At 36.7% G+C, this 26,819-nt stretch overlaps 1 protein-coding gene across 5 annotated transcripts in view; it reads right to left on the reverse strand.

The window, feature by feature from the left end:
* Window positions 1-26,819, reverse strand: part of EML4 (EMAP like 4) — a 162,718-nt gene that overhangs the window by 41,891 nt on the left and 94,008 nt on the right. For 3 of the 5 annotated variants that reach the window (XM_054547611.2, XM_054547612.2, XM_054547614.2), the window contains 6 exons: window positions 26,666-26,698; window positions 10,907-11,030; window positions 8,895-9,044; window positions 7,167-7,236; window positions 5,501-5,611; window positions 3,554-3,649 (listed from right to left, as the gene is read on the reverse strand). In XM_054547611.2, coding sequence (XP_054403586.1) covers window positions 3,554-3,649; window positions 5,501-5,611; window positions 7,167-7,236; window positions 8,895-9,044; window positions 10,907-11,030; window positions 26,666-26,698 — 584 coding nt within the window. The remainder of the gene's footprint in view (window positions 1-3,553; window positions 3,650-5,500; window positions 5,612-7,166; window positions 7,237-8,894; window positions 9,045-10,906; window positions 11,031-26,665; window positions 26,699-26,819) is intronic. The other 2 variants (XM_002812091.6, XM_054547613.2) reach the window with 1 other exon arrangement.

Raw genomic sequence — 26,819 nt, forward strand, 5'->3', positions numbered from 1 at the left:
TGAGGTTGTGTACCTTTACATATGCTTATTAATCACCTGGACACCCTGTTTTATGTAGTGCCGGAAGTCTTTTGCTGTTTAAAAAACTCTTTTTCTTACTGAACTATAGATGCTTATATATTCAGAATATGAGTGTTTTGTTGGAAGTATGTATCACAAATATTTTCTCACACTCTTAAAGGTGTCTTGATAGGCGGGGCGTGGTGGCTCACACCTGTAATCCCAGCACTCTGGGAGGCTGAGATGGGAGGATCACTTGAGATCAGGAGTTTGAGACCAGCCTGACCAACATGGTGAAACTCTGACTCTATTAAAAAAATATAAAAATTAGCTGGGCATGGTGGCACACGCCTGTAATCCCAGCTACTCAGGAAGCTGAGGCGGGAGAATCACTTGAACCCAGGAGGCGGAGGCTGCAGCATTGAGCCAAGATCATGCCACTGCACTCCAGCCTGGGTGACAGAATGAGACTGTCTCAAAAAAAAAAAAAAAAAAAAGGTGTCTTGATAAAGAGAAGTTTTTAATATGATTTATCTTTTTCTCCCATTATGGTTAGTACTTTATATGCCTTAAGAAATCTACTTACACAGGTATTCTGTATTTCTTCTAAAAGCTTTACTGTTTCTTACCTTTCATGCTAAGATGCATAATCCATCTAAAACTGATTTTTCTGAATGCTATGAGGTAGGGGTCAAGGTAATTTTTTTTTTTCATATGCGTATCCAGTTAATCCAGCACCATTCACTGAAAACATTATTCTGTGCCTACTGCATCGCCACCTTTGGCATAAGTCAAGCAACTGATTTGTGTAACCTGTTTCTATATTCTCTTCCACTGATCTATGTTTGTATCACAATGTCTTAATTACGTAAGTCTTGATATTTTATATTTTATGTGCTTTGACCTTATTCTTTTTCTTCACAATTGTCTTGACTATTCCCTATTCCTTCCCCTTCATATTTCCACATATATTCAGTTTGTCAACTCCTATGAAAGCTGAGTTTTGACTATGCTGAATGTATAGCTCAATATGCAAAAGTGACATCTTTATTGTCTCCTATCCATGATTATGTAACATCCCTCCTCTTTAATTTCTGTAAGGTTTTTAAGTTGCCTTACTGAATTTTATTTTTATTTTGAAAATTAAAAAAATTTTTTTTTGAGACAGGGTCTCGCTCTGTTGCCCTCGCTGGAGTGCAGTGGCACAATCTCAGCTCACTGCAGCCTCAATCTTCTGGGCTCAATTGATCCTTCCACCTCAGCCTCCCAAACAGCTGGAACTACAAATGTGCACCACCATACCCTGCTATTTTTTTTTTGGTAGAGACAAGGTCTCACTATGTTTGCCCAGGCTGGTCTCGAACTTCTGGACTCAAGCGATCCTCCTGCCTTGGCCTCCCAAAGTACTCGGATTATAGGCGTGAGCCACAGCACCCAGGCCCTTATTGAATTTTAATGTTAATTTTTTATTTTTTTTCATGAGAGGTCCTGCAAGCTCGGGTCATCTGGGCTGCCCTCGCCTTACTGAATTTTAAACTTACATAAATTAAAAAGTTATATATCAACTCCCCAAATCCTTGTGACTTAAGCAACGATGGAGCTCATCTACAGTAGAACAGAATAAGGTCAAGACAGGGAGAAGAGGAGAGACAGTCAACCCATAATCCGGCCCCTGAAGCAAGTCATTTCTGAGTCAAAATCTCCCTCTGACCTTTACTAGAGGTTTTCTCTTCCTCCCTAAACAGGAGTCAATACATCCTCTGTTTTGATTAAGTTAACTTTATTTTTATTATTTTTTGAGACGAAGTCTTGCTCTGTCACCCAGGCTGGAGTGCAATGGGGCGATCTCGGCTCACTGCAACCTCTGCCTCCAGGGTTCAAGCAATTCTCCTGCCTCAGCCGCCAGGGTAGCTGAGGTTACAAGCACCTGCCACCACATCCGGCTTTTTTTTTTTTTTTTTGTATTTTTAGTAGAGATGGGGTTTCACCATGTTGGCCGGAGTGGTCTTGAACTCCTGACATCTAATTATCTACCCACTTTGGTCTCCTAAAGTGCTGAGATTACAGGTGTGAGTGACTATCCTGGCCAGATTAAGTTAATTTCAATTGTTTTGCAGTCGCTTGTACTAGAAAGTGCTATAATGCAGATATTTGGGACATGGTGTTTAGAGAAATTCCTGACTACCTGGATGTGAGAAGTGAGGTAAAAAGACCCATGAATGATGTCCAAGTTTCTAGCTTAGGTAGCTAGGTGAAATGCGGTGTCAGTCACTAAGGGATGAAACTGGTGGTTGGGGGCTAGGAAAGATGATTATGTACAGATTTGAACACGCTGATTTTCATTTGTGGTAGAGGACATTCAAATAAAGATGTCTAGGATGCAACTAGAAATATGAGTTAAACCTGTTAGAGATCTGGGCTGGAGATAACTGATACGGGACTCAGCAGATAGAAAATGAGGCCATGGGAGCAGCATATAGTATCAGTGGAGCATCTGGAATAAAACTCTGAAGAACACCAACATTTAAAGTCCTGGAAAGGAGATCAAGAAATCACCAGTAGGAGGAAAACCACAAGACTTCATCTGGTAAACCTTACACTACGAAGAATCAAAATTGATATATTTCATTTTCATGCAACTTCCCTATGTTTCAATGTTAAATTACTCTGAATAACTGGAAGTCAATCTACATCTTCATTTATGTTTTTTAAAGTTTGAGGTTTTCTGACAACTTATATTCCTTTTAAGTACAATCAAATCTACTTCTTTCAAAATGTTAAGTAAAACATCATATAATCTTTTTGCTCAACAAGCTAAAAGCTTGAAGCTTACTCAAAACAAAACTGTTAAGAGAGGAGTTGGAGAGAAATGTGATGTTATTTAAGAGTATGGCAAATATTACACAGACTTTTTAAAGCCATTCTATCACTTTGAATCTTTTTAAGAGCCTGTCAGAGGGAGAAGTCCATTTCTGGCTCATATAAACACAGCTTCAATGCATTTTACATTCTTCTCTTGCAACGTACAGCTTGATCCACACAGAGATCAACCCTTGTACTGTAAAGAGTTATAATGCAATTATAGCAATTATAAATGCTATTGAATTTTCTAAAATAATCCTACAAACACAATTAAGACTAAAAAACTTATCATAAGCCCTTCAGTTACATCAGTCATATTCCTACTGAATTTTTCCTCTAGATTTCTAAAGCTTTAAAGATAGAATGAAATTACATGTTTTATTAAAGAAGAAAACCAAGAAGAGTGTTCGGTCTTAATTTTGAGATCACACATCCATCTACTCTGGCATTTCAGGACTATAGTAATGTCTGAAATATTGAAATTGCTTCAAGTTGCTTGACTATTTTATCTTGTGTAACTATAGTGTTAATATCTTAAGGATTATGACAAATCACTAAATTTGCCGAATTTGGCTAGTAGATCTGCTTTTGGGACTTAAGAATAGATAGTTCTAATACCAATATAGTTCCAAATACCTGCAAAACAAGTAATGTACTCTAAAAGATAATACTCAGTTTTCTAAAAATTTACCTTTATTTCTGCTCCTTTTGCTTTTTTCTGCCAGTCCCATACAGTAAGCATATGCTCATTGGAGTCATCAATAACACATAAATGAACACCTGAATCCTAAAGAAAAGTCAATTAGAGGCATTTTAAAATTCACTGATAGGGCTAACATTCTAAGAAAGAAATACCATATTATTAAAACTGCTAATAGTAAGATAACCCAAAATCCTTTAAACTCATCGCTCTTTGAAACATAATGAATACACTATTTACTACAATTGTATTTTCCTCAAAAATATAAAGATTCTTTTAAAAAAATATTCTATTTAAATCCCCTCATCCCTCCAGGTTGATTTCCACTTGCCATCTAGTCACTCCTATTATTCAGAGATAGTGACTAATTTTGAGGCTGTCCTAGTCCCTTCTGCATCTTATGCTTCCTTCTTGCTGCCTGTATTAAGGTATTTTTCCTTGTGGTAGGCAAGAAGAAATGTACACAATTTCATAACTTTGTTCCTCACTAAATTTTGACAGTTTGACAGAATAAGCTAAAATTCAGGGCTATTTTAGAGTTTGCTGATTTCAGTTTTCTGTGAGATACCTGACTTACATTAACTTGAATAAACAACCTAAGTAAAATTATAATGAAATTCCTTTTTTATAATGAAATTTCCTATTTTTCTGAAACCATTCTCATTCACGTATTTTAAGTATCCCAGTTTAAGAAAAATAACTATAGATGATATTAAATGCTTTTTTAAAATAGTATCATTTGTGAAATATGCTTTACAATGTTATGGAACAGAGAAACATTGTAGTGAAGAGTGAGAGGCACTGAGGAAGGGCAGAGCTTACTCTCTTCTCCTCTTTATCTTCCTCTTAGCCTAAATTGGAATATTATCTGAATTAGAAAAGACAGTTATGAGGCAATTCAAGATGGTCTGAACACCGTAACAATGGTTATCAACAATCTGACAACAGTTCCTACTATAGAGATTTATGGGAGAAAATAAAGTAGCAGAAGTATTGCCTTTATGACCTCTTATCGCCTTTTCTAAATGTCTTTCTCCCAATTCCTGACTTGTTGGACCCTTGACATTCAGTGCCTTCAAGCTAGCAAAGTTCCTAAATTCACTAAAATTTATCTTTCTGCTCTAAAAGTGTCCCTTCCTCCATGTCCCACAAAACTCCCATAATCCAGAATACAGTTGCCAATGGCTAAGAACTAAAGAGATAATATGAATATATAACTGAGGTCACATAAAATCTACAGGGGTATTTATCTTTGAAATTAAAAAAGTATATATCCTAAGATGTAGAAGGTTGCCTGTATACTTTATAATCATAATTACATACAATTCAAGAAAAAAACAGAATGTTTAAATGAGTAAGATCTTGTCTTATTTTACCCTCAGAATAAAGCCTCAACACTTAGAAAAGACTGCTGGGGAAAATTTTATACCCATGTTGTCATCAATTCAAAACCAAGATAATTCAGGACTTCAGGAAATACAAAGGTCTGATTGTTTCTGCTGCTCAAATATGACACCAAGAAAAGCCAATATCTGTACAAAATTGGCCAAGTTTCCTGTGAATTTTTAAAATAAAATAGATCTTTTCTATGATTCAAGGTAAGGCAAAAATACATCCTATTGCTTGTCTGAAATTGTACTATGCTTTGTATATATTCCTCTAACCACTTCCTGCTACTACATGGGAGCTCTACCTCAAGGCAGCATAATTACAAGAAAAATTAAAGTAAAATATCTTGCATCCTAACTAAACCAAAGTACTTTAGCACTTAGGTCGAAATGCTAGCCATTTAGCAATAGCTAATATGTTAGCGATAGCTAGCATCTCATTTTTCAATTCAGGATTATCACTTCATGGACACATAAACACAAAACTGAGCTTAACTTCTTTCCTGCTTTTTTGTTCAGCTTGCTTACTTCTCTAAAAATTGTTACTTACTGCTTTTGAAAAATCCAGGCATCCTACTCCACGCTCAAAAGTGCCAAGTCCAATAATCTGCAGAGTAGATAGAGTAACAGAATCCCACACTCTGACGTGGGGTTGTAGAGGCTGCAAAAACACAAGAAAGCAGAGCTAACTGGACAGGTGGATGCAAATAAACACCAATAGCACACAGAACTAATGCCATTTAAAAAAGTAATAGGGATGGATAATCTTCTAATAAATTACTAGATTTAGACATGCCTCCAAATGAATCTTAAGTAGGTATTTTCTTATACTGTGAAAATAAGAAAACAATAGCAGCAAATAACTTGTGTATTTACTATGTGACACATACTATTCTAAGTATGACACATATTAATTCCTTTAATCCTATGCACTATAGGTACACTATTATAATTATCATTTAACAGATGAGGAAATTGGAATACAGAGATTTAAATAACTTGCCCAAAGTGATACCACTATTAAAAGGTTGAGTCGGCCAGGGTCGGGGGCCCACACCTGTAATCAGCACTTTGGGAGGCCGAGGCAGGCAGATCACAAGGTCAGGAGATTAAGACCGTCCTGGCTAACAGAGTGAAACCCCATCTCTATTAAAAATACAAAAAATTAGCCAGGCATGGTAGTATACGCCTGTAGTCCCAGCTACTCAGGAGGCTGAGGCAGGTGAATCGCTTGAACCTGGGAGACAGAAGTTGCAGTGAGCCAAGATTGCGCCACTGCACTCCAGCCCGGGAGACAGAGCAAGACTCCGTCTCAAGAAAAAAAGAAAAAAAATAGTGGAGTCAGGATTCTAATCCAGGCAAATTTGCTCTAGATACTTTGCTTTTAGTATTACTAATCTTCATTCCTGAGAAAATAACACTTTTTATCAATGTCCAATAAACTGCTAAACAGCCCTTAAATAGCATTTGAAACTGGAAGGGGTCTTAGAAGTTATCCAGTAGAAACCTTCTACTCCTCTTCTTTAAAGAAATTGAAGCCTGAGAATGTCATGAGTATAGTCATACATACGTTACTCAGTCACCATTAATATTCACTGTTGATCCTTAGAAATAAGGTATTTGTTATACAAACCAAGTGAATAATATTAAATAGTAACTGAAACTCTTTAAGTTGTGTCAGTTCTAGTCACACATAAAATCAAGAGTTAGCCGGGCATGGTGGCACACACCTGTAGTCCAGCTACTCACTCAAGAGGCCAAGGCTGGAGGATCACTTGAGCCCAGGAGCTTGAGCCCAGCCTGGGCAACAAAGTGAGATTCCACCCCTATAAATAAATAATTAATTAAGTAAGTAAGTAAATAAGAATCAACAGGTTCATCAACTAAAGGAAACTGCAGTACCTTCTGGCAGACACTGGTTATTTTATACGTTATTTTATATAAAGAAAATGTAATAAGTGTATCAGTTTTCCCATTTTTACAGTAAATAGTTTCTTAAGGGAGAACACTTGTTTTTTAGAAACAAAATTTATTAGTATGACTCTGTCTTTTAAAGTGTTCTTATATCCTAATGTTTTTTCCATGCTTATACTAGAAATTCCTCAGTACTTAAATTTTAAAAGAATAAAACAAATGAGTTGTGGTTAAAATTAAAATAGATTTCACTCTAACAGCAATGTCTCTAGGTACAGAATGCGTAACATTATGCCACTCACCCTTCCATCTTTATCCACGCCAGCTATCTGTCCAGTTGCAATCCTAATTTTGTCAGGATGTATAGCAAGGCTAAAAAGCAGTATTAAGAATGATTTTAAACACAGGAAACATGAAACAACAGAATACCTTTGTATTGACATTTTTCAAATAAGCAGTTTTTAATCATTAAAAAACACGTTTATCTGTTTTCTTCAGCAAATCAAACAAACATCAAATATCTGAAGATTTCTGAATTTTCAGCTGTACTTTTTACTTGTTAAGCTGCACAGATTAATGAAACACTAAGTTCAAAGAAAATATTTACAACTGTGGCATGCTAACAAACTTTTCATTTGTTGAAGTTCCTTTCTAGTCCATGCACATTGGCATACAAATCACATGACTTTATTATAGTGAAGATGCAATATTGTGCTGTGTAATTTTAATCTGTTAAAGTACAAGCATTTTTTCCTTTTGCTACATAATCCTCATACATGCTGACTTGACAACTCTTCCATCTTTTAGGCCATTTCTTACTTTTCAACAAAAGAAAACAGCAATGAGCATCTTCACACACAGTGCCTTCAATCCTTTAATTAGTTCTTAGTGCTAAATTCTTGTAAGTCAAACTGAGGCAAGGAATTTTTAAATAGAAGTGGGAAGTAGTGTAGCATATGTGCCTAAATTACTCATAGTACGTATACGAGTGACTAGCAAATTTCTGAAAAAGACATCTTTATGTCCATATCTAGACTCTTTCAACAACGGTTGAACACTGTGAACATTCTCTTGCTCTTAAATATTTGTACTTAAGAATACATCAGAGCGATATTTACATATTAATACATAAAGTGCTTCCTCATTCTTTACAGCTACATGGTGACCTATAGGTACACTACAACCTCACCAGTAGTCCGCAGCTGAAAAATACTTAGGCTGTTTCTAATCTTTATCACAAACAATGCTGCAGTAAATAGTTTTGTACATACATTATTCTGCAAGTGTAAAAGGCAACATTTTAATCAACTCCAAAAGTTCAGTTCTATATAACATTCTAATAGTCATCTATTAATTTTTTTCTGGATAAAGATACAGGTGCCAGAATAGTATAGACATAAAAGCTTTTAAATGTTGGAAAACATCCAGTCAGTCCTTGGATCTAAGTGGGGAAAAGGGTAATAAATAAAAAATAAAAGTTGGAAAATATTAATAAACAATAAATAATTGCATTTAACTAAAAAGTAACAAAATAATTTAAAAGCATTTAAAAGGAGTTCTCACATTTGTAGTCTGACATCCTATGGCATACTTATGATCCTTATTCAGCTAGATTTCTTTCTTCCCAAAAGAATAAAGCTTCAAGTCTAAAATTTATCTATATAGGACAAATCCTCAATAAATATCAAGTAACCAATAATCGCTTTCAGAAACCTGAAAATGTCCAGTCTGTCCCATATATGTTTCATACTACAGACCAGAGAAGAGAAGGACTGTACAACATCTGAGAAAGCAGAAGAGGTTCCAATCATGATTTATGGAGGATGTGTTTTGTTGCTGCTGATACCACACCACCATTTTGGAGGCCGAAAGTCCTTTTTTTCTTTTTAAAATATATTCAACAGATGACCCATAATATTTTTACATTCTGAGCTTTCCACAAGAAATCACTTTCAATAAAACCCAAATTTAAAAAATACAAAATGAGGGCCTGAAAGAACAAAAATGAACCAATGTTAAATGATACCAACCATTTCACACAGTCTGTATGACCCAGGTAGTGTCGTTGAGTTCTCTCCTCATAATTAAATAGTACTACCACTGATGCAATGAAATAAACTATTTCCCCAGTCGGAAGAAGGTAAACATTAGCTCTACAGTCCTTTCCTCGATAACCGTATCTTTTAAGAAAAAGAGTCAAGGTTTTAAATAAACACAGCTTTCAAGTTGTTAATAGATTTTTCATGGATACTTACGGAATTAGGAAGGTACAATGAAGAAGACTGAACCTAGAACTAGAAAGCTCATGTCCTGGACGGGCAGAGTGCTCACACCTGTAATCCTAGCCCTTCAGGAGGCCAACGTGGGAGGATCACTTCAGCCCAGGAGTTTGAGAGTAGTGTGGGCAACAGTGAGACCCCATCTCGACAGAAAATAAAAAAAATCAGCCAGGCATGGCGGCCTGTGCCTGTAGTCCCAGCTACTTGGGAGTCTGAGGTGGGAGAATCACTTGAGCCCAGGAGGTCAGGTCAAGGCTGCAGTGAGCCATGATCGTGCTACTGCACTCCAGCTTGGGCCACAGAGACCCTGTTGCCGCCCACCCCCAACCCTCCGCCCAAAAAAAGGAAAACTCATATCCTGCCATTATCCCTAGTGTAACCTGACTCTTTTAGTATGTTTAAATCTTAGTTTCCTCATTTACCAGACAAATATATATTGAAATCCTAATGTGTATCAGGCATAATGGTGAACATTCAGTTCTGAACAAAAAAAAATGTAGGGCCTATGTCTCTGGAGCTTATCCTCTGGCAAAGAAAAAAAATAATCACCAAATATAAAAATTACAAATCGTGGCGGAAAAAAAAAAAGACTGCTAGGAGAAAGCCTAAATGGAGGACCTAATTTAGATGGAGAGAAAAAGAGAGAAGGGAGGGACCAAAAGAAGGCCTATCTGGAAAAGGGATACTTATGCTGGACCTAAATGATAAATAAGTAATAGCCAGGAACAATTTGGTAGGCAGAATGTTTCTTAAAAATATGTTGTACAGAATTAAAGGACTGGTGAGTGTGTCCAAGCTGATATCTGCCTAAGAAGGGAATAATTCAAGGGACGTGGGAGGAAGTGCAGGAGAATGGAGGCAGACAACAGAGTTCAAACTACCAACTCCTTTTGTTTCACTGAGTTTCTTGGAGGTTCTAAGAGAAGTGAAAATTTCTAGGTGAAATTAGGAAAGCTCTCCTTTAACAGTCACTTAAAAAAAGTCTGGCTGAAAAGTTAATTCTGAATTAGAATCAGCCTTGTTAATTTGAGGTTACAAAATGCTTAACTGATGTTTTCTTATTTAATTCCTACAACAGCCCCTGTGAAGTATCGGTTATTAATTAACCCCTTTTATAAGTAAAGAAAGTTAAGGTTCACAGAGAGTAAGTGGCAGGGCCAAAACTCAAACACTAGTCTTCCAATTCCAGTCTAGTGCCTTTTCTAGCATACCACAAGTACCTGCCACGATGTTCACAAAATACTGTTTGTCTTTTCCAAAGATAAAAACTTTGATGGCTTTAAATTGCTAACAGCAAAGAATTAGAGATAACGTCTCCTTTTTTTTTTTTTTCTGAGACAGAGTCTTCCCCTGTCGCCCAGGCTGGAGTGCAATGGCATGATCTTGGCTCACTGCAAACCCCGCCTCCCGGGTTCAAGTGATTCTCCTGCCTCAGCCTCCCGAGTAGCTGGGATCACAGGCATGTGCCACCACACCTGGCTAATTTTTTGTATCTTTAGTAGAGATGGGGTTTCACAATGTTGGCTAGGCTGGTCTTGAACTCCTGACTTTGTGATCCTCCTGCCTTGGCCTCCCAAAGTGCTGGGATTACCAGCGTGAACCACCGAGCCTGGCCTGATGTTTCCTTTTTAATTTTTCAAGTAGCTGTTACCTTTTTTTTTTTGTATAAAGACAATTTTGACAGAGAATAGGTTAACTAATTTGTCAAACTAGAGACAAAGCGAACAAACGAACAAATTTGCTGTCACGGTAGAGAAGGATACGCCCACTCCAGTTTGAGCTTCTCAGGAGGCAGTTCCGTTCTGATATCATCATAGTTGTCAACATCGGAAGGAATGAACATGGTAATTGGCCGACCGCGCATAAACATTTTAATATATTCTCCTTCTGTTGAAACACAAGACAAAAGTTAAGTCATACGTATTTTCTGTATAGTCATACAAAAGTGGATTATTAACGTGATACAATAAAAACAAGACAAAAATGACTACTTCAAAGTTTTAGTCTCATTATATACAATTGTTTTTGTTATATAGTTATCCTGTATCCATGGGGGATTGATTTTAGGAACACCTTCCTCAGATACCAAAATCCATGGATGCTCAATTTCCCGATATAAAATGGCATAGTATTCACATATAACCTGTATATTTTAAATCATCTCTAGATTACTCATAATACGATGTGAATGCTATGTAAATAGTTGTTGTATTGTTTAGAAAATAATGACAAAAGTCTGCATATATTCACTATAATAGACAATTTTTTTCCCCAAATATTTTCAACCCATGGTTGGCTGAATCTGTGGATGTAGAACCCACAGATACAGAGGGCCAACTACATTACACAGCATAAAGAAAACAAAGTGATACTATAAAGTCCTAGTCTAAAACATTGTAGGGAAAAAAAAACCAATGGCCATTTCCTTAACTGAGAATAATTTTTTCATATTTAAAATATAATTTATCTAAGTTGACACATTTCTACAAGAAGTCCAGGAAGGCTGAGTAGAAAAACACTAAAGAAAATTTTGTGACAGCAGTTTTTCTAACACTTGAAAAGAAGAGTGAGATTATCTGGATAGACAACAACCATGTCTACCACACTACTGGATGAACCTACAGATGTTAAACAGCATAAGTTTTTCTTATGCCAGGAAACAATCAACAATAAAAAGGCCACCTAAAGAACAGGAGAAAATATTTGCAAGCCATATATCTAATAAAGGGTTAATCTCAAAAATATATAAGGAACTCAATAGTTAAATAACTGATTTTAAAATGGACTAAGAACATCTTTTCTTTTGTCTTTTCTCCAAAGACATAAAAATGGCCAACAGGTATATAAAAAACTGTTCAACATCACTAATCATCAGAGAAATGCAGATCACAATCACAATGAAATATTACCTTATACCTGTCAGATGGCTACTACTACTACTACTACTACTACTACTAATAAAAAAGACGGCCGGGCACGGTGGCTCACGCCTGTAATCCCAGCACTTTGGGAGGCAGAGGTGGACAGATCATGAGGTCAGGAGATCGAGACCATCCTGGCTAACACTGTGAAACCCCATCTCTACTACAATTACGAAAAAATAAAAAATAGAAAAAATCAGCCAGGCATGATGGCGGGCGCCTGTAGTCCCAGCTACTTGGGAGGCTGAGGCAGGAGAATGGTGTGAACCTGGGAGGTGGAGCTTGCAGTGAGCCAAGATGGCGCCACTGCACTCCAGCCTGGGCGACAGAGCAAGACTCCGTCTCAAAAAGAAAAAAAAAGACAAGTGTTGATGAGGATGTGGAGAAACTGGGACCCTTGTACACTGCTGGTAGGAATGCAAAATAGTATAGTCGCTACGGAAAGCAGGATGAAGGTTCCTCAAAAAGTTAAAAACACAACTACCATATGATGCTGCAATCCCACTACTGGGTATTTTCTAGAAGAATTGAAATTAGGATCTTGAAGAGATATCAGTATTCTCAGGTTCACAGCAGCACTATTCACAATAGCCAAGATGTGGAAACAACCTAAACTCAACTGAATAAGGAAAATGTGGTGCATATACACATATATATCTCTATATATACATATATATACATATATATCTCTATATATACATATATATACATATATCTCTCTCTATATACATATATATACACATATATCTCTCTCTCTATATATATCTATATATACATACATATATATCTATATACATATATATCTATATATATACATATATATCTTGCAATAATAAAAAACAAAAACATGACTTCAAGATTTCAAATATAATACTCTGAGATTTTCAAGACAGTGCTAACAGTTTTCTTATTGGCAGCATAGGTGGCTTATATTTACATAAACCAATAGGTGTTTATAAGATCTGCGACAGTCTAAAATGTTAAAAAACACAAGTCTAGAATCAAATCAATATTATACATCTTTTTTTTTTTTTTTTTTTAAAGAGTTTCGCTCTTCTTGCCCAGGCTGGAGTGCAATGGCGCCATCTTGGCTCACTGTAACTTCCACCTCCCGGGTTCAAGCGATTCTCCTGCCTCAGCCTCCCGAGTAGCTGGGATTATAGGCATGTGCCACCATACCCTGCTAATTTTTTTGTATTTTTAGTACAGATGGTGTTTCACCATGTTGGTCAGGCTGGTCTTGAACTCGTGACCTCAGGTGATCTACCCGCCTCAGCCTCTCAAAGTGCTGAGATTACAGGCGTGAACCACCATGCCTGGGCAATATTATACATCTTTTACAAAAGAAAATACTTCACTCAACTGATGGAATTTTCTTTTTTTTTTTTTTTTTTTTGAGATGGAGTCTCCCTCTGTCACCCAGGCTGGAGTGCAGTTGCATGAGCTCGGCTCACTGCAACCTCCACCACCCGGGTTCAAGTGATTCTCTCCACCCAGCCTCCCAAGTAGCTGGGATTACAGGCATGCGCCATCACAACTGGCTCATTTTTGCATTTTTAGTAGACACGGTGTTTCACCATGTTGGCCAGATTGGTCTCAAACTTCTGACTTCAAGTGATCCGCGCCCCCTCAGACTCCCAAAGTGCTGGGATTACCGGCGTGAGCCACCACACGCGGCCGCAATTGTTTCTTATTCCTTTGAAAACAAAAAACCAAAAAAACCCCACCCCCACTTAACCCTGCCTCTAGCATCCCAGTGACCTACATGTAACAGGTTTAATAATATTGATGGTGATTGTGAAATGGTTACAAAAGGAGCTAAAGGAGAGACAAAGACTTAGTACAAATACATGGGAAATGTCTAGCACTTGCCAACTTGTCTGGCATGATATGAAAATAGCATTAGAACCAGACTGAAAATGTGATCAACCAGAGGCTGATACAACGTTAGGATCTCTAATAATGACTTAAATGACCTAAGGAGAAGAGTATGTAATAATGCAGTAGTTTATATAATGCAAACTATGAAGAGGAAGGAAAGATAAATTACTTCTCGAATGTCTGCAAGTATTTCTTCAGTCAGATTAAAAGGTTGTGCTTGGGCTGGGCATGGTGGCTCATGCCTGTAATCCCAGCACTTTGGGAGGCCGAGGCAGACAGATCACAAGGTCAGGAGTTTGAGACCAGCCTAGCCAACATGGTGAAACCCTGTCTCTACTAAAAATACAAAAATTAGCTGGGTGTGGTGGTACATGTCTGTAATCCCAGCTACTCGGAAGGCTGAGGCAGGGGAATCGCTTGAACCCGGGAGGCGGAGGTTGCAGTGAGCCGAGATCACGCCACTGCACTCCAACCTGGCGACAGAGTGAGACTCCGTCTCAAAAAAAAAAAAAAAAAAAAGGTTGTACTTGTTATGGGTGAGAAGTTCAAGTTATTTTTATTATTATTACTCAATGTAGTTGGCCTCAGAGTTTGATCTAAGAACAGGCTAAGGCCTCCCACACTATGGTTTTAACATCACATGATGTACGTCTTCATTACTTCTGAATCTAAGAGTGGGCTCTGCTTCCTGATGATTTTTAGCATAGCTGAAATTTGATAACAAAATGACCAGCTGTAAATATTCCCTACTTCTGCAGTCATCCTGATCTGTATTTCCTTGTCGTTATTTGTATAGTTTACTCTTTTAAGTGTCAACTTGTTATATAATTTTTCCTCTAGTTTTTAAGATTACAAACTTTTTGAAGGCAGATATCTCATCCTTTGGAATTTATTCCAGGATCTTTTATCAGAGGTGTACATCATAAATACTTTCCGAATAGAAAAGACATTTAATAGATGCTTCTATCACCACTTAGAAAGGAGTGTAGGTACAGCAAAGGGGGAGGATTAGTGATAGTATCAAGGAAGAAAAAAATGCTCTCCTTTTTGAACAAGCACAGCTCAGAACACCATATTGGGTATCAAGTGTCAAGCAGCCTAAGAAACCAAGCAGAAAAGCAAAGGCATGATCTAGTGCTTCTAACTTTTCTGATATGATATAAAAATGGCAATGCATATTAGGATGACAATGCTTTCACTATCTATAAATTGGTCATATATGTTGGAGATCAAGTATATAACCTAAGCACTTCAAACAATTTCTGGCAATACATTATAGTGAAAACAGCATGAGCTTTGGAAAAGATTATGACTTGAATCTTAGCTTCCTGCTTTGTTAACTTGCAAGACTGGCTTCGTTTTCTCAATGCATAAAGTGATAATACTACCTACTGTTTGGAATTATAAGTGATTAAATAAGACATCACACTGTAAAGCATAATATGAGGTTCCTGACATATATTTATCCTTTTGCCTTTGAAAGGGATTTATGACCACTCTAAACACTGTTTAGCAATTGTTTATGATTTAGTACACTATAGTATCTTTTCATAAGCTTTAAAGTGACTGTCCGCAGAACAGCAAGTATAAGCAAACTAGAATTCTGCTGAGTCTATTATGTACACTTTAAAACAATACAAATTCATTTGCAGGAAATGAAAATGAGAGAAGTGGGAGAGTACATGATGACTGAGAGTGGGGACACTGTATTCGAATACCCCATACCCCATCTCAGGGAGGGAGCAGCAACGCCACTCCATGAAGAATGTGGACCTAGTGTTACTAGGTCTTCTTATTTTTCAAAAGAAATAGAAAATCTATAATTTATTGTGAAACCTGCCAATTTTAAAATGTTTACTCCTCTACCAAAAAAGGAAAAACATCATATAAAAACATACCTTTGGCCTGCACACACCACCAGTTTGCAACCTCTTCTATTAGGAAGACACTCTTTACCTTGGGTATTAGGTAAAATATACAGATGAAGAAGAGCCTCTTTTCTCCCCAGTCATTGTCAAATTCTCACTGCAAACTTTTTCCTGAGATTCTCAGGCTTCTTGATCTTACAATCATAAAACTTATAGTCAGTATGTATTATCCCAATGCTACTTTCTGCATTGTCTTCATTATAAACCACCAGGAAACTCAATAAGGGATGGGCAATGGGACTGATCAAAGCAGAATACAAGATCAGTAACAATACAAAGTCTGGTGGTCCAGAAAAGGAAAGTGAGGAAAACTACCTGCTTCGTGATAGTAAACACAGTATGAGGTATTCAATAATGAAGCTGATGCTAACTTAAATATAACCAGACTCAACATTTTATCTCCAACCTTGGTATGGTGAAAATTTCTGGGACTGAGAGGGAGTGAAGAGAAGACAAGCTTTGTGATACAGACCTTGGTTTGAATCTCAGCTTTAGCACTTACTAGCTTATGTTCAAACAAAATAAATATTCTTAAGTCAATTTGATCAGTGATAGAGTAGTTTAATTATTAAAGAAGAAATTCTGTAGGATATTGTTCATAAAGGCTGTTGTTCATTTCCCCAGACACATATAATGTTGGGGCTGGATGAAATCTTATAGCTCTCCTAGTCTAACCTCCTTTTACAGAAGGGAAAACCAAGGCTCAGAGAGGTTAAATAAATTTTCAGACTTTGTTCCCAAATTCTATTACTTAGAACTCCGGAAACATTTCCACTCTAAAACTATGATCTAGACCTGCTCTGTCTAAAATGACAGACACTGATTACTGAACACTTACCATGTGGCTAGTCTGAATTGAGATATGCTGGAAATATAAAATACAAACCAGATTTTGAAGGCTTAGTATGAAAAGTAAAATATCTCACTAATAATTTTTTTTATACTGATCACACATCAAAATGACAGTATTTTGGCTACAATGAGTTAAAAATATGTTATTAAAACTTAATATTACTTGTGACTTTTTAAAAATTTGACTAGAAAAATTTGAATTACATATGCATTATACATTGTATTACCATTAGGCAGTGCTGTTCAGATACTGGTAAGGGCCTCAGGTTAGGCCAATTACAGGTGACAATACAGCTTCCTTTTAATCCAAATAGTACTAGCTTGAGCTCTGAATCCCAACAGCTGGAAATTAGGGAGTACAGTAGAAGAGGAAGATGTTTCTGTTCTACTATCTTTGGAAAGAGTGATTGTTAGGCAAAAATTTGAAATACTTGATGTTGCACTTTCCCTTCTGTGTCCTTCCGCCATTCCTCCTAATGCTTCCCCTTCAGTTTCCTTGGGTTTTGCTCTTCTACTTTTGCATCTCCCTTAGGCCATCTGATACTCCGAGGTGTCCCAAACTGCAAAGTGGTTATCATATTCCCTAATCAAAACTCCCATTCTTTTGGGACAGTTATCTCAGGTGTTCTGAGCAAAGCCATATTTTCAAAATAGTTCATACTCACGTATAAATAATGGTTTTTAAAGTAATTTATATAAGATCCTTATGAAAACTTCTTAATCGTTTATAAATTGTAACAAAGGAAAAGGAAAAATTCAGGCAGTGTGGAGAAGGGAGATGGCTCTGGGGATACTCCATTCCAAGATCAGTTCCTCCAGTGATTTTCTTTTTAAGCTTGCTTTATTTCTGGACTTAGAGATTTTTTAAAAAGAAAAAAAAAGCCTTTCAAAGGCAACAGCAGAACTTCAGGGATTTGGAATGTGATTGTAATTATTTGTGTAATGGGTACTACCTGTAGAAAGCCTTCTGAACGTCTAGATTGCTTACAACTTAAAGCATCTTTCTCCTGAAAGTTTCCATTTTAGGAATCTATTTTTAAATCTGTATTTTACAATCTTTAGAACTAAACAGCCTCCCCCAAACTGGAATTTGAGTTTTATATTTAACTGAAAGGTAGGAGAGTATGATGCTACTTAATTTCTGCAAACAGAAAATTAAAGAATCTTTACTTAATTTGAGCCTTTTTGTTGATACTATCAGGCTCTACTTCCCAAAACCACAGAGTTAAACAAAAGAAGGACAACCAAAACGCCAGAAATATTAACTATAATTTTATAGTAGAAAGTGGCAAGGACCATTTTTGGAAGGCTAAAATCTTTTCTTAAAAAGGTTCTTTATCCAAACAAAAGACTTCAAGTCCCAGTTAATGATCCAGTTATTTTCTGGTTATAATTCAATATTTTAAAATTCCAATGAAACAATGGAATTTGTAAGGATGTTTGGATTTTGCCCCCTTTCAATGATCTAGCTGTAAAAATAGTTAAATCATAAAATGTAGATAACCAAATAAACTAAAAGGGAATTTAGAAGGATATAATCTCTCTTATTTCACAGATTTAAAAAATTCCTAGTTCCAGTACTTGCTAAAGATTAGCTAGCATAAAACTTGGGTCTGAAAAATCTAAGTACAAAATGCTACTTTAATGTTTTTCTTCTACAGGCAGAATTCTATTGGCTGATAAAATTTCCAGAATTTTTAATTACATAGTGGGGTGGGGGATGCACAGTGTAAAAGGTATGAACCTAACCTCTTAGGAGCTTAGATCGGAGACATAACCATGTCTTGTGTACCTGTTAATCAACTCTTACACTAATTACGTAGTAAGCCAACTTACAGTCACCCACCTTCTTGAACCTAAACCTCCTTTAATCAGATTTGTCTTGATGTTTTGTTTACAACTCTGATTGTCATAAAATTACTTGAAAATATCAGATATGAGTTTGCTTAAGCATTTTAGATTATTTTTACTGCTTGAAAAGACTTTTTTGGGAAAAGATGGAAAAGAAATCTATTTCAACAATATGAGACACATAAACCTGCTAAAAGACTAACTATACTGCTTAAAACTTTTCTGTAGGCAAAATATGGTTTTATTTTTAAAATTCTCCCAACTCATTCACTTATATCCTCAGGAAAAATTATTTAAAGCACTAAATAAATGAAAAAGCTTTTCATTTTATATGAATATACCAAGTTGCACTTAATTTTTTAAAAATAAGAAATTTGAAAAGGAAACTTCAAATGTCAAAATATTTAACACCGTGGCTCTACTTTCTCAATTAACTATAGCAGGGAGGGAATCAGGAGGCCTCAGCAGAACATTAAAAACCTGTATATAAAAATTCTGATTAAATAGGATTAATGAGAAGTTTCAACTATAATGTTATTTCTTAAAGGAAAAAACAAACGAAAAAAAACCCTGAATCAAATAAAGCAAAATGTAAAGATCTGATAAATCTGGGTGGTCAGTATATAGGTGCTCATTATATTATTTGAATATATTTTTAGAAACATTAAAATAGTTCACCAAAGCTTAAAAAGCATTATTAAAGGAAAACAATAGAATATTTTTGGTGAAACTGTTCTTTGGAGAATTGTGAGTGTAGTTCAGGGACGTGGCACATGATTTACTATGCCTTTTCCTTGAAATCTTGGTATATGCCACTGATCAACTTTAACTCTTCCTGGCTAAAGCTAATCACAAATTTTAGCATTCTTTTCAAAGTGCTTCTAGAAAACAATAACAATTACTAGAGTTAGAAATACAATATAGAATATAACTGCCATCTTTGGACAGGGTTTTTTTTTTTTTTTTTTTTTTTTGAGATGGAGTGCAGTGGTGCGATCTCAGCTTACTGCAAACACCGCCTCCCAGGTTCAAGCGATTCTCCTGCCTCAGCTTCCCAAGTAGGTGGGGACAACAGACAGGCGCCACCATGCCTGGCTAATTTTTGTATTTTTGCAGAGATGCGGTTTTGCCATGTTGGCCAGGCCGGTCTCAAACTCCTGACCTCAGGTGATCTGCCCACCTTGGCCTCCCAAAGTGCTGGGATTACAGACATGAGCCACTGTGCCTGGCCTGGACAGCACAGATTTCTAACTGAAAATATTTCACTCAGTTAACTGGCATACCTGAAGACTGAAAAATTTCTGGTTAATTACATTTTCTAGTTTAGATTTTTTTAAAAACTATGTGTATAGCAAAAATACACATAATTTGAATGAAAAGACTTTAACCACAATAAATATATGTAAGATTAGAATGTTCTCTAATGAAGTCATATACTTGATGTCCACAGAAGGCAGTTGGGGCTTTTTTCTTCGCTGAAAATAAGGAAAGAGGATGTCAAGAACATGTTCTTAGAAGTTGGGAAAGTTTCTATTTTAAAAAATTGTACAGCCTTCAAATATATTTTAATCTGGAAGACTGCTACTAACCACAACATTATGAAATCAGATCTTTGCTTTATAGGGCTTAAAAAAAATCTCCAACAGAGGAAAGGTCCCCTTTTTTTGGTCTCCTTTTAAAATACAGATGGCGAGAACAGCAGCCTGGCGGGCCTGCTGTCCTTGGCAGCGCCTTCTCTACCCTCTTAAATAAAATAAATAAAAATACAGAGAATACTTGGACAAAGCCCAGATGTAGGGATTCAAGTTATGGTTATACAGGTTATTAAAAGGGACAGTATGTAAATTTCAGAACTAGCCAGGCACAGTGGCTCATGCCCGTAATCCCAGCACTCTGGAAGGCTGAAGCGGACAGATCACTTGAGCCCAGGAATTCAAGAACAACCTGGGCAACATGGCGAAACCTTGTCTCTACTAAAAATACAAAACTAGCTGGGCACAGTGGCACATTCCTATAGTCCCAGCTACTCTGGGGGCTGAGATGGGAGGATCTACTAACCCCGGGAGGTCAAGGCTGCAGTGAGCTGTGATCATTCCACAGCATTCCAGCCTGGGCAACACAGTGAGACTCTATCTCAAAAATAAAAAAGAAAATAAGTTTTAGAATTAAGTATGTGTCTCCATTGGAAATGCATTGGTCTTCCGTCCTTTCTGTTTGTCCACACTCAACAAACTTCTTCCTAAATTCTGGAATTGCCAAGTTTGGGATACCATCTTGGTATATCATCTTGGTAAAAAGGAAAGAATCTGTCTGTACTTCAATTAAAGGCTTTTGACGTTTTTCGTTTGTTTCAAACTGCACACTCTCTCAGTAAGTGACAATATACACCCTCTCAATAGGTGACACAATATACAGCGTCAGCAGGACACTGCTATTATATATCTTTATCGATAAATTTTAGTTATTCTTTCAGATACAATGCTCAGTTTGCACAGGTGTGAACAGGTTTTAGGACTAAACGTGCCTGGAGCCAAAAGATCAGAAAACATAATGAAAGGCTCTGAACAAAAGCACCTGCATTCAAGCTATCCTCCCACCTCAGCCTCCCAAGTAGCTGGGACTACAGATGTGTGCCACCACGCCTGGTTAATTTTTGTATTTTTGGTAGAGATGGGGTTTTGCCACGTTGCCCAAGCTGATCTTGAACTCCTGAGCACAAGTAATCCACCCACCCTGGCCTCCCGAAGTGCTGAGATTATGAGCATGAGCCATCTCACCCAGCCTTTAAGTTCTTCAAAAGGTAGTTTACAAGCAAGTTAGTGAAGGTATTGTGGGGACAGGAGGAAACTGTCCTTCATTTTCTGTTTGCTGCAAGAAAAAGCTTTCAGAAAGTTATCAAAAAGACTTTAGTGATATCTAATCTAAGCCTAAATATATGTAAGGAAACTGAGGCCCAAAGTCTCAGGGTAACAGGAAAAATTTTATCAGACAACAATGTTTTGTTTTCTAAAATCATTTCCTTTAGTAAATGGAATTTTCAGCTTCTCCCAAAGTTATGAGTTATGTAACTCATAGTGTAGAACTGTGATTCTTTAATTTTCTGTGATACAGGTCATTTTACCCCTAACTAGGTCTCATGTTTACTACTCATTTGCCCTTTCTGCTATATCACTTTGCTTCCCTTTCCTACATGAGGTACCTCATGAAGCTTCTCTTGCTTGGAATGAATCTGTATTTTATAAATGTAATTGCTAAATAATACAAAGTTGTATGTACTCTATGATGAACGACCTCCCTGCTATTCCTTAATAGAGCAAGAAAGTTCCTGCCTCAAGGCTTATATACTTCCAGCTTCCTCTGTTCATAAAATCCTTTTTACAGTTATCTACATACTTTATATTTCATTCACTTCCTTCAGGTCACCATATCAGAAATGTCTTCCCTAACCACTATATAAAATAGCAATACTCTACTCTCCTTATTCTTTCCCCATATATATCACCTTCCTGACATATGAAGTATTTATCTGTTTTGTCTATGGAGCATGAATGTAAGTTCCACACAGCTCAACACTGTAACTGCTGTAACTCTGAATGCCTAGGATAGGGTCTGACAAAATAAGCACTCAGTAAATATCTGTTAAATGAATGAATGAATGTACAAAATGTGTATCTGATAAAGAACAATAAAGAAACACATCAGAACTGTAACCTGTTAGAATGACAAGATTATTCAGGTTTTTTCCTTTCTCCAATTTTATAAATGAGTTTGTATTATTTATTTTAAAATTATCTGATAAAGCATTTGGCTACAATAAATTACTGAGGGATTTTAGACAGTATATAATTCAAAATGACTTTTCAAGTATTTTTAATCTGAAGCCATTTTTGGACAGGTAGCTAATAGTCAATTACTTCTCAATTTTCTAAGATATTATAACTGTCCTTCCATCTTGATATACCTGTACAGTTAGGATATTACTGTACTGAAATGGTAAATAACAATGAATCTAATCCTAGAGCAGGGAGGCAGCACAATAAGAGGAAGACTGGGATTTAGTGATTGATGACTTCCTTTTTCCTCAAAATAAGCTGATTTCTTTCCAGTAGAGATCTGACTCATTCAGTTTCTCAACATGACCAGGTAATTATGTGTTAAATCTAAACAGGCCTAGTTTGAAGTTCTACAAGAGAAAAATTAAATTTAAGATTATTCAAGTCTGAAAAAAACATTTTGAGGACATTCAGATTCTGCTCCAGAAATAATGAAAGCATGTGACACTTATTTTCCATATCTAAAAAATGTAGGCCAGGTGCGGCGGCTCACACCTATAATCCTAACACTTTGGGAGGTAGAGGTGGGAGGATTGCTTGAGGCCAAAAGTTTGAGACAAGCCTGGGAAACACAGTGACACCCTGCCTCTATAAAGTAATACAAAAATTAGCTGGGTGTTGTGGTATGTGCCTGTAATCTCAGCTACTTGGAAGGCTGAGGCAGGAGGGTCACTCAAGCCCGGAGTTCAAGGCTGCAGTGAGTTATGATGGTGCACTGAACTCCAGCCTGGGTGGCAGAGTGAGACCCTGTCTCTAAATAAATAAATAATAAATTTAAAATGTAATATATAGTTGGTTCCTTGGTTTCCATGAGACATTGGTTCTAGGATCTCCTGCAGATAGCAAAATCTGTGGATGCTCAAGTCCTTGATATAAAAGGTATAGTATTTCCATGTAATCTATGACTATCTTCCTGTATACTTTAAATCATCTTTAGATTACTTATTAGTTGTTATATTGTATTGTTTAGGGAATTATGACAAAAAAAAAGTTTATACATGTTCACCACAGATGCAACTTTGTTTTCCTTGAATATTTCGAATGCAGGTCGGTTGAATCTAGGAATGTGAAATCCACGGATATGGAAGGCCAGTTGTACTTGATAACTATTTCAAGGATGACCTTAATGGCAGTATCATTTTGTTTATTAGAAAATTTGTCAAATTGTTATCTATTTTCCACAATAAGCAATTTTATACATGGTGCTTCAAGTCCCCCAACTTAGCTTGGAAAATTTTTTAAAATCAGTAACTCACCAAAGTGAATACTACTGTACTAGAACCTAACTGCTACCTCTAACAATAGATAGTCCTACATGTAACTTACTCAAATTTTAAGTTGACATGCTAGGACTTTATCTCTGCTGTATCTGGAGCACAACCCAGCAGAACTAGGGAAGAGAGTAATGAAAAAAAGTTTAGGTTTCAGGGTATAAACATATAGGTCAGTAAGAGCCTCTTTTTAGTGGCATAACCTGCCCTTCCTCTCACACCTAACCTCAGAGATTGCCCTGTGTACATCCCATTTCACTTTCTATTGCTTTCAACAACCAGTTTCCTGACTTCTGCCTAAGTGGTGATTGGAATACACAGCTTTCTAGCTTTTCTCCTACTCTGCTCTGTCTGAAGGACATAGGCCTTTCAGGTAAAGTATTCTCTGTTACCACTCACCTAAATGTACCATATGTAAACAGGCTTCTTCTCAAATCAAAGCAGATGATTTGGAACAAGCCACAGCTATCATTGTCAAAGAGGCTAAATTAATGTCATATTTTAAAAAGAATGTCAAAAAGTGACAAATATTAGCATTAATAGCTGAAATACTAGAAAATGTGTTATGAATATGCCATGCAAAATACCACACTTCTAAAATAGCTTTACAACTTACAGTCAATGAATCTCACCTATTTAATAATTATCTTTTCATCTTATAATACAAATCTGAGTGCAAGGTTTTACTGCCAAATTCATATATTAATAACTAAAACTTACTTAGTATTATATGTCAGGTACTGGGTACACTTTATTACTATAATTTTTACAGTAACCCTTTAACGGCTTATTATTATCTCAATTACAGATGAGAAAACAAAGACTTAGGGAGGTTGAAGTAACCTGCTCAAGGTCACTATAGCTAAGTCAATGGTAAAACCACTCTCTGGACTCCAAAATCCATGTGTTTAAACATCTACATGACATTGTTTGCTATACAACTCTACAGGTAGGTTAAGTTTTATAGACAACTCAAATGCAATTGTCCAAAGCCAAACTACTTTTCCACACATCTCCTTCTCCTCAAATGTTCCCTATTTCAGTAGATGCCACTATATTTCAATTTATATTTCATATATATTATTTCATCCTTCGGTAGCCATGTGAAATAAGCTTTATAGTTACTATACTTAGAGTAGAAAACCACTCAGAGACACTGTCATTCAGCCTAGGTCATAAGGCTATTATGCATAAGAGCCAGGACCAAACACTAAACACAGCTATTCCCCATTCGCTGCTCTTCCTATCACATACCGCTGCCTCTATTTAAAAAAAAAAAAAAAAAAAAAAAGTTTTCAGACCAGAAGTGGTGGCTCACGCCTGTAATCCCAACACTCTGGGAGGCTGAGGCAGGAGGATTGCTTGAGCCAAGGAGTTTGAGACCAACCTAGGCAACAAAGTGAGACCCCATCTCTACGATAAATACAAAAATCAGCCAGGTATGTGGTGTGCGCCTGTAGTCCTAGCTACCTGGGAGGCTTCAGTGAGAGGACTGCTTGAGCCCAGGAGGTCAAGGCTGCAGTGAGCCAAGGTAGTGACTGCACTCCAGCTGGGGTAACAGAGCAAGACCCTCTCTCTTAAAAGTTTTGATATATAATGTATTAAGAATTATCTTCATAAATAAAATTTCATTTTTTCCTTTAAAGTATCTCAAACATTGCTTAATCTATGTTGTATTATAAAGAAGGGAGAAAGTAAGACCTACTAAAGAAGAATGCCAGCAAAATTCAACTTCATTTAGAATGTCTATGTAAAAACAAATGACCTAAAGACTATTACAAATATTTCTTTCTTTTCTTTTTGGAAAGAAAAAGGTAAAAATCCACAGAAATCAAGTTAAATCTCTAAAAAAAAAACTTTAACCACATTGTAGTTGGTTACTATAATAGACCAGAAAATAAGGCTAACTATGACACATAGAAATGAGCTGTGAAAACCATGCACAGAAAGGACATGCTTTCATTAAGAACAGCATGCTTCAATTAAATTTGCAGGCAATCTAAAGAGAATGTAAAACTGATGTATAAAACTTACCTACACTGCAATTAAATTAAATACGCATTTGCCAAAAGTCTGCTCTCCTTTTTTGGTCCGAACAAGCCAACAACAGCAAGTAGCCAGAAGTTACAATCAATATAAAAGAAAAACTTAAGAGGAAATGGATTTGCTAGACTCATCATATTTTCAGTCTTAGCATCAAGAAATGAGTGATTATTTGCAATGAAGTTGGCAAGACAGGAAATTGAGTTAAAATTTATCAATCTTTTAAATGGCTTTTCTAGGTAAAACTTTTTTTTAAGGGAGAAAACTCCCTCTAGTATTTTATCCCTTTTTGTAATACTGTATTTTTATTGTTCACCTTGAATCTTCAGATTTCTTAGAAATAAGATGGAGTTTTAAAAATATAGCTGGGCCAAGCGTGGTGGCTCACGCCTATAATCCCAGCATTTTGGGGGGCTGAGGTGGGAGGACTCCTTGAGGCCAGGAGTTTGAGACCAGCCTGGCCAACATGGTGAAACTCCATCTTTACTAAAAATACAAAAATTGGCCAGGCGCCGTGGCTCATGCGTGTAATCCCCGTGCTTTGGGAGGCTGAGGCGGGAGGATCACCTGAGGTCAGGAGTTTGAAACCAGCCTGGCCAACATGGTGAAACCCCGTCTCTACTAAAAATACAAAACAAACAAACAAAAAACACCAAAAATTAGCCGGGTGTGGTGGTGCCTATAGTCCCCAGCTACTTGGGAGGCACAAGAATCGCTTGACCCCAGGAGATGGAGGTTGCAGTAAGCCGAGATTGTGCTACTGCATTCCACCCTGGGCAACAGAATGAGACTCGGTCTCAAAAAAAAAGTCTGGATTCATCTAGTTCAAATCCCTATATTTCCTTTGTTAGGAAGAAAGGCAGCATAAATAATGAAAAGCCAAATAAGAGATCCAGGAAAAAATTCACTTACAAGGCAACCAACTGCGTAGCTTATTCTTACCTTGGCTGTTTTTCTCGCGAGTTGACATTTTTGCTGGTTGAGACAAAAATCACATTACCTTACAATAAAAACTGGGTATTTTCCTAAATGACTATAGTAACACACTTTTCTTTGATTACTATGAACTGATGAAGTGCACTGGATGAAAATATTC

This window comes from Pongo abelii, chromosome 12 (genome assembly GCF_028885655.2).
Source record: "Pongo abelii isolate AG06213 chromosome 12, NHGRI_mPonAbe1-v2.0_pri, whole genome shotgun sequence".
Classification (NCBI taxonomy): domain Eukaryota; kingdom Metazoa; phylum Chordata; class Mammalia; order Primates; family Hominidae; genus Pongo; species Pongo abelii.